This window comes from Sinocyclocheilus anshuiensis, unplaced genomic scaffold (assembly GCF_001515605.1).
Source record: "Sinocyclocheilus anshuiensis isolate Anshui unplaced genomic scaffold, SAMN03320099.WGS_v1.1 scaffold964, whole genome shotgun sequence".
In the NCBI taxonomy this organism is placed as follows: Eukaryota; Metazoa; Chordata; class Actinopteri; order Cypriniformes; family Cyprinidae; genus Sinocyclocheilus; species Sinocyclocheilus anshuiensis.
In genome coordinates this window covers 1256390-1265862 of record NW_015552666.1, presented here as the reverse complement: position 1 = coordinate 1265862, position 9473 = coordinate 1256390, and the positions used below count along the sequence as shown (strand labels likewise).

Sequence of the window (9473 nt, the reverse complement as noted above, 5' to 3'; positions counted from 1 at the left end):
ACTGGTAACTGGTAAAAATGTATAGCCTGAATGCACTGTAAGTCGCTTTGGATAAAAGCGTCTGCTAAAATAAGTAAAACTGTAAGTCGCTTTGGATAAAAGCGTCTGCTAAATGCATAAATAAGTAAATAAATTTGTTATGTATAGAATACAGACTAACGAATTGTAGTAAACTTTGTTTCTTTATTGTCTAGACCACGTTACCCAGGATAAGCTAGAGAGAGTTCTTGCAATGATACAGGGAGCCAACCAGAAAGCCTTAATTACGTGAGTCGCTACAAGAATATTATTCTACATATTACATTTTATACTGTCAGACTATGTGTAAACATTTGGTTAATGCATAGCATGTCTCTGAGTATATTATTCTGTCTATTCAGGTATTCTCAGGTGGATCTGCGCACTCAGGAGGCTTACGAGCTTGCAGTGAGGGGTTTATTGTATCCTCTTGGTAAAAGCCCACCGATTCTGATGGGTTTGCGTTGCATACATTTCAATCCACCACATTTCTCATTGGGTTAGTACACTGAATTATATGTTACGTACATACATAAGTATGTTTGTCTTACTTGTAAGGCCAGTAATCACTGTTCTTTCAAATTTCTTTTCCTCACTTCAAACCAGAGGTCCAGTGTGTGAATGAGACTCAGAAATATCTGCGTAAATTGATTCATGAGGTAGGACTAGAGCTGCGAACTTGTGCGGTCTGTTCTGGAGTGCGTCGTACACGAGATGGTCCATTCAAAGTAGAGAACGCACTCACCCGACAATACTGGACTGCTGACAGCATTATACAAGCCATTGCTCACTTTCACAAGACTACCCGCAGAATCAGGAAATCTGGAATGTACAGGCAGACTGCTGGCCAAATGAACTCAAGAGCAGAGGTCCAAGAGCAAATCAGAAGTCAAACTGGACAGTCTGAGCAAATAAATCGAGATGAATTCTCAAGCTCTGCTTCTGATACAGTTGTGGACAGAGAGACACCTGTGACAATGAGTGAGGGGAGAACAAAACCTTGTTAAATGAATCAACTGCCTCAGTTTGGATGATTTGATTCCTGAGATGTATTTATCTGTTCACTCTAATTTAGAAATTTGTTATACAATCATTTTGCATATTTAAAACTGCATTTTTATTATGTTCTCAGTGTCATCATTGATAATATTTAGGCTGTATAGGTGTTAACTTTTTAGCTATATTTGTGAGGGCCAGATGTCCTCACTATAATAGTGTAATAATTACAGAATGAATCTATCATGGGTCACTACGAATACCACATTTACAGTCGCATCCATTTGATTTTGGTAGTGGCACCTACCTGCATGCATGCAGCATCATCAATAAAACATTGGCCAGCGCAATCTATGGCTTTAATATTTCAAAAAAATAATTTGATAGGATTATGCAATAAAAAAATTAAACATTATAACAATGTAAATTAAAGTAGGCTATCTGACAAACCATTCAGGCAAAGGGACACAAGACAAATATTAAACATGAAGAAGCCCAAGTTGTTATACAAATTAAAGGGTTAGTTCGCCCAAAAATAAAAATTAGGTTGTGTTTTACTCACCCCCAAGGCATCCTATGTGTATATGACTTACTTCTTTCAGACGAATCTAGTCGGAGTTATATTAAAAATTGTCCTGGCTATTCCACGCTCTATCATTGCAGTCAGCGGGTGTTACAGTGCTTCAGTCCAAAATAAGTTAAATAAAAAGCTCCCATCCACAAAAAAAGTGTCTTACACGGCTCCGGGGGGTGAACAAAGGCCTGTAGCGAATCGATGCGTTTTTGTAAGAAAAATATCCATATTCAAAACGTAATAATCACTTTAATCTAGCTTGCGCCAACAGTTGTACACGGAAGCAGCTCCGGGTGGATGACGTATAAGGTCGGCTTTGCGCATGCGCCGGTGAGTCGTGAAAACCAACGTTTGTTTACAGGAGCAAAGGAAGCAAAGTTTCCTTACTTTAGCAAAGGAAACCCAGTCTCCTCTTGGCTTATATTGAAATCCTCTGACATTCTTCTTTACAAATCCTCTTTTAGTACTTCTAATTAGTGGCCATTGTTTTGTTTTTATCTCTCCCCTGCGCTTCCGCGTGCGTCACTTCTGAGCAGCACATGCGCAACGCCGACCTCATACGTCATCCGCCCGGAGCTGCTTCCGTGTACAACAGCAAGCGCAGTATTTTACACAATCGATCGGCACATGTCACTCTCCGCTGACAGTGACGCATGTCAGTGAAAACCGGAAGTGTCACCGGATGTGCCACTAAGCATAGTGGCATGTGCCAATGGCATCCATACTTCAGATGCCATGTCACTTAATGTTAATACGACTACTGTGTGTGTGTGATTTGACATTTCTGAATGAATAATGTAATGGTACTGTAATGTTTTTTTTTTTTTCACATTACAAATACTCTTACATTATTTAAACAAAGATAATGTAATATATATTCATTACTTGATGTAATTTCTTACATTTACATAATTATAGTATAATTTACAGTGTTTACAATACTGTGCTCTAGTCTCAGACTCAAAATAAAAAAACTAATGGAAATATTAGATGATCATCTTCAACTGGCTGCAAATTGGATAGAAATAACTAATTATGAATGAAATCTGTAATATGACAATTTTGTTATCTTAAAACAGGTCTAACAGTGGTTTTGGGGCTCTGCATGACCATGATTAGATGAAATCACAGACAGAGACTGCCCTCTTTGAACATACACATTGAGTGTCATCAGACACATTAACTTGTACTACATTTTTGTCAGTGTTTTATCATTTTCACTCTGTGGTTCACTCCTCCAGATGTGGACTGTTTGTGCTGTACTGACAAAGGACCACTATTTTAATAAGAAATTACATTTCATTTTACAGTAAAACAATGCTCTTACATGTACATAAGTTATTTTTGTAGTTTGTACAGTACATAAACCGTATACACTGGAATGCATTTCAAAATAAAACAATAAACAAAACTAAATAATTGTTCAGACCCCTGCTGAAGCAGCACCTCCTCCTCACATGGTACTTGCTTTTCTCATCGCTTCTCAGGATGGATCAACAACAATTGTTCTTGTTTCACACTTTGTATAGCACTGACTGTCTTATGCTATGCTCTGTTTGTTATTTGTTCTATTTTCATTAAAAACAAAAAAAAAACAATTGTTCTTGTATTGTGGATGAGGCTTTGCTGGCGCGAATTTGCAATTTATTTAAGAATCTTTTCAATTATAAAATCTTTTCAATGTTTTTAGGGTTCAAAAATGAATTTATTTAAATGCGGTCTTATGTGGGATTCTGCTTTTTGAGCCGACAGGCGCCCCTAGAGGAAAACAACTAGTAATCTAATAGTAACCAGTCCGTTTACCTTCTGTTACCTTGCTTTCTAACACTACGTTGCCATCTGTAGGTTAAGTGTGCAGTTTGTATTATCAGAGCATAAGGCGTGTAGGTTTTCAGCCGTATTGGTGATGCGAGGGCCGGTGCGTTGGGTATTATGGGATGTGAAGGACACTCTGTTAAAGGTCCGGCGCTCGGTTGGAGAGCAGTACTGCAGCGAAGCAGAGCGAGCAGGACTAAAGCTGCCAGCTGCACAGGTAGAAACTGCTTTCAGACAGGCTTACCGGCAGATATCTCGCCTATTTCCCAACTATGGCAGAGCTCAGGGCATGAACAGCCAGGAGTGGTGGACTGGACTAGTGAGGGACACTTTTGCCCAGTGTGGTGTAGATGACCCTGCTTTACTGGATAGACTAGCCAGCAACCTCTATCATAACTTTAGTGGACCAGAAAACTGGGAGGTAAGGGGTATTTTACTTTTCAGATATTTAGCCCTTAAAATTAAAAAGCTATTCTTCAAACTCAGCATTTTCAGCTGTTATTATTACTAATTACCATAATCCCCTGTAGGGGGCGCTCGTTCAATACAAATCTCTATGGCCAGTTATCGATTATCCTCTAAAATGACAAACTGAAATAACTTGAATGTAGGCAAGTACATACGGTTATGTTCAAGTAATTTACACTAATTTTATTGTGTCACCATCAGGTGTTTCCTGATTCTAATAGAACTCTGAAGTTCTGCACCGCTTTGGGACTCAAGCAAGGTGTCGTTTCCAACTTTGACAAGCGTTTGGAAGGGATCCTGAGGGGATGTGGCCTTCTCACTCACTTCTCATTTCTCCTGACCTCAGAAGAAGCTGGGGTTGCTAAACCAGACCCTGGCATTTTTACCCAGGCACTGGTGCGGTGTGGTGTTCCAGCCTCCAGTGTAGTTCATGTTGGGGACCATTATGTGAACGACTACCTGATCTCACGCTCATTGGGTATTCGAGGTTACCTGCTTGACAGACAAGACTGTCATGGGCACCTTGATGTTCCCCCACAGCATAGATTACAGAGCCTAGATGAACTACCAGCTCGATTAAAACTGGATGCAGACTGATGATTATGTAATGTTGCTGCAGGCTTAAACTAATTTTTAAATGGGCCATATTTTTTGCAGATGCTTGTTTCGTATGATGAAACATAAGATGTAAGCCGAAAACAACAGAAAGTAGGACAGGAAATGGTTCTGGAAATGTTCTTTTAACAGTTTAGTTTTAATGAACTCAATGTACTGCCAAAAAAAATATTTTATTGTTGATCTGACAATAAATTATATTTTATTGTGAAATTTGTTTGGTTGTTATTCACTCTTTTGTAAATATAGTATCTTTTAAAATACTGCTCAGACATCAGTCCCGAAATACAAATGTATGACTGTCAGTACATATAGTGCTCTGGAAAAAATGTTTTGAGATTTTTTCCATTATAATTAGAAATCCTACACAGCTTGTCTCTATTTTCAAATCACAAAATTAATTGCTATATATATATATATATAAATATGTAAAAGAGTGAAAAATTGAAGGGGGTCTGAATACTTTCCGTACCCACTGTATATATATACTGTATATATATATATATAGAGAGAGAGAGAGAGAGAGCAGAAATATATATTTCTAATATATATAATCTCATCCTGTTTGTTAATTTGGCTTCTTTGTCCTGACAGAATACGTTTTCTTTCAAGCAAAGTTTTTTTTTTTTTTTTTTGATCAATTGTTTACTGGTCAATTACCAAATAATTAATAAATCAATTAACGTGTATATAAATGATTAAATAAATTATAGTTAAATACATAAAACATGAATAAAACAAATATAAATTCATAACTACTTATTAGTTTTCCCTATAAACTCAGCAGATGGCGCTGTTGTAAATGTCTTGTAGTGTACTGAATGAGGGACATTAAGTTTGTGTGACAACTGAACCTTATGAATTTTCATGGTCGGATAACATCTGAAAAACAAACAAAAGTGTTTAAATGATCTAATTGTTTTCTTTTTTTTTACGTCACTGGTGAATGAATCGGAATATAATTCCTACAGTGAAATAGTTCAGACAAGAATACGATAGAGGTAGTTTCTGTAGAACGCTGATATCGTTTCAGCGCTGAGGCTGTGAATGGACGGCGGAGAGGGAGATCACTTAACCCTAATAGTCTTATTCCTCCCCATCTGCTCCAGCACAGATACCAGCCATGGTTGGGTATTCAAAGAACGAAAACTGGGCCAAAAATGAAAATGGCAAAAAAATAAAACATGAATAACGTTTATGCTCTTCAATTATTGTGGAATTTGCATTAGGATGAGAAGATTATGAAATGAGGGCAAACACCAGCAGGACACAGACTGTGCACTTCCATCTGCCTATACAGAGTCACTGCTCCCTGAGTGTTTCCTCAGGCGATCTTCACATAATCGACAACTGGACTACATCCTCTCTGTTGTGTTTCTATCTCGCTGCTCTGGAAGCGTGTTGTGTGTATTGCTGGAGTTCCCTCAGCAGAGCGCTTAAAACAAGGCTGGGTTTAGAGGCTCAGCCAGTAGGCTATGAGGGGCTGTGCTGCAATCCAATTGAAAACCTTAATGGGATTGGGAAACCAAATCAACAGAGGATCATGAAATAAGAAGAAAGGGAGAGGAGATCTAGGTTAAGAGCAGTTAAGACGAAATATGCCAAATAAAGATGGGAAGAAAGACAAAAATAAAGGTTCCAAAAAGAACCTTTTAGTGAACATTTCCACTAAAGAACAATTTTGTGAAGAGCATTTTAATAATCAAAATACTTTTTTCCACCATAAAGAACCTTTTGTGCTATGGAAAGTTTTCATGGATGTTAAAGGTTCTTTAAAGGCATCTATTTATTAAATACGGATTCTTTACTGGGGCACTATATAAATAAATTGGAGAGAATTGAAGCAAAAATAGACTATGACCACAAGAAGTGAATGGCAAATTACAAGTGAATAAAAAAAACACTCACACAATGCCAGTCACGCAGGCACTTTACCTCATGTGGTCACTCATGTGCAAGCATAACTGCTCTAGGTCATGATCTCTAGGGGCCTTCCCCCATCTCACAAAAGGTTTAGCCAAACGAACAAATAAATAAATTGTAGAGTAAGTAAATAAAGGAGCTGAGCTTTACCTGCAGCAAAAAGAGCACTCTGGCTCTTTGTTTGAACCCTTTAAAATATTCAGATGATGAAGGATATAAATGAACAGTGGGGTTTATAACTGGAAAGGAGGTAAAGTATGCTTCATAAAAAGCTTGATGAAATGAGAAATTATGATAGGTAAGAAAGAATCACTTCCAGTCCAAATTTTGCTGCACTTTGTGATATTTGGAAAAATCTGCAAACTTAGACAAAGAGGTCAAAACACTCAACATAATGTCATACAGCAAAGCATGTGACAGTCATATTGGAATCATTTAACTCTAAAGACCTTCATGCTTTACTGCTGATCAGAGAAAACACCTCATTCTCCATATACAGTACAACCAAAACAATATTCCCACATTATTTACAAAGTATTTTCCCCAACATAAAACAAGACAGTATTTTAAAGAGAAAGACGGATGGTGTTTATATTATATCATACACAAACGTCAGTCAATAAGCAGCTAATTGGGTTTAAACAGGATTCAGTTAGAACAAAGCAAGAGATGCAACACTGAGCATCATCTCTAGTGCTAAGGCCAATTCATCCGCCTTGCTACGTTTCTGGACTTGGGAACATTTCAGTTGTGTTTCTGTCTATGCAAGGTCAGACAGCTCTCAGATCCCATCAAAAATGTTTGTCTTACGGGTTTAAAACAACATGAGGTCGGCGCCGATGGCCTCGTGGGCAGCGTGCTGACATGTAGCGCCTTTGTGCTTCGGGCGTCCCGAGTTCGAGTCCCAGCTCGTGGACCTTTCCCGATCGCACCCCACCCCTCTCTCTCTCTCACCCACTTCGCTTCCTGTCGACCTACTGTCCTATCTAAATAAAAGGCATAAAACGCCAAAAATAAATCTTTAAAAAAAAAAAAAAAAAACATGAGGGTGAGTAATTAATGACAGAATTTTCATTTTTGGGTGAATTAACCCTTGAAGTTTGACATCATCATCATCTTCATAGATGACTGCAATTCCACATATGGAAATTATGCAATGACTGCATATTACAAAACTGTTCAGTCCGAAATTCCCAATGCTTACTTTACCATTTTAACCAAACTTCTCTCATAAAGATCAAAACAAAACAAAAACATTACATTTGATAAATCTGAGGTTTAACACTCACCCACATTTTCTTTTCTGTCATTGCACTGTCGTTCACTTATTTTTTGTGAATTTTATACTTAGTCCTTATGTTTATAATTAAGTGACAGTCACATAGATCAATAAATAAACATAGATAAATCATCCTCAATCTGTTCTTTCAGGCAGATCAGAATCATTCACAGACGACAACTCAAATGTTGCCCATGCTGACAGTCTAAGTATTTAATTTGTCACTTGGATGACTTTTGGGATCATTATATCAAATATGTCATGAATCTTCAGAGTGATCAGACTTCAGTAAATGCCTCCATGATCTCATACCAGAACACGGCCAACTATAAGCCCACTAAATTCTTCTTCTTTTTTTTGTGCTAGATCAGTCATTTGCCAGCTTCTGAGAAGGGTTTAGATTGAATCAAACCTACAATGGCATATTTTATACACAAACCTTCTGACCTCAAAGGTCAATCAACATTTGTTTTATAACATGAGATTGGCAAAAGTTTGGGGACAGATAAAGACAATGAGAACAAAACGAACATATGTATTAAAATATTTCAGTGTAAAAGTTTCCAAATATATTTCTAAGCATAAGTTGATAAGAACAATGTGCATCAAACTGAATAATATCAATAATGATTTGAGCCTCTGTATGCATATGTGTGCCCCAATAAACATGATAATAGTGAATTAAGCAATTAAGATACAGTGAAGTGTTTTATTCCTCAAGTGAGTTATCAGTGTGTGAATAAAGATGCACTATAGCCATCACCAACATCCGTCCTGAAAAACATAGGTGCAGATTTAAAGGTGACTGTATTCACAATGTGTTTGAAATGTACACTGCACAAGAGCACAGTGAAATATGTGTAATTATGTGATCAGACATGCATCCAATCATTCCATATGTGAACATGCAGATGTTATGTGACGTCATACCACGGCTAAATATAGTGAACATACTGAGGCTCCCATTACAAACCATTTACCCTACTGATGCTGCCTAATCTTTGATAGCACATTATACGAACAAGCACTTTCTGTGCATGAAGAAAATTTTGTGTGGGGTTTGTGAATCGTTGCATAACTTCAAGTTACATGTCATATTTGTGAATTTTTTCATCTTACATTTCCAATATTTTTATAAAAAAAAAAAAAGTAATTACGGTAAAAGTGTTATATTTTGTGTAAAAGAAATTATTTGTCCCTCAGAGTTAGCTATAGTGTCTCATGTTTGCTGTTCATCTATGAAAAGTTGTTTACAATTTTTTTTAATCAACATTATAAGGAGATCAAGCTCAAATAAATTGGCAAAAGAGTCTGTTGTAGTTTTAATATTACATGCTACTTGGCTGACTCAAATGTTACGTAATCTCCCATTCAAAAAATATATCTTAATGTACTTTTTAGTGAGTTTCACATCTCATTAATGGCATGTTATTAGTGTTTTTTTTTTATGATAACAGTATTTTAAAAGACAAAAACTGGGAGAATGTTGTCTTATACATCTATAAGGATAATTATAGCTTTAAGGTAAGCTCTGTTAGTAAGAATGATTTTTCTAAAACCTCTCTCACAGTTCTCACTTTCAGATCAGTTGTTTGTTTTTTTTTGGCCATCGACTGTACCTTATTCCAAATGGCCATGTCTCTACATCACTAGATCCTGTAGTTGAGTTCCATGTAGCTTGTTCTGAGTTCTTCTTTCAGAGTTTCTCAGTTTTTGATTTCCATCTTTAACTCTTGTCATTGCTGTTGTTCTTCCAAAAATATCCTTTTAGGAATGACTCAGTCA

The 9473-nt window shown here is 36.9% G+C and overlaps 1 protein-coding gene and 1 pseudogene across 1 annotated transcript; both read left to right on the top strand.

The window, feature by feature from the left end:
- The window catches only part of LOC107667319 (probable tRNA pseudouridine synthase 2), a 5855-nt pseudogene extending 4342 nt beyond the window's left edge, over window positions 1-1513 (top strand).
- Window positions 1514-3439: 1926 nt separating this feature from the next.
- LOC107667329 (haloacid dehalogenase-like hydrolase domain-containing protein 3) lies at window positions 3440-4642 on the top strand. Its single transcript, XM_016458959.1, has 2 exons — window positions 3440-3824; window positions 4073-4642. The coding sequence occupies exons 1-2, from the start codon at window positions 3495-3497 to the stop codon at window positions 4466-4468; spliced, it is 726 nt and encodes a 241-aa protein (XP_016314445.1). The 5' UTR covers window positions 3440-3494; the 3' UTR covers window positions 4469-4642.
- The last annotated feature ends 4831 nt before the right edge of the window (window positions 4643-9473 follow it).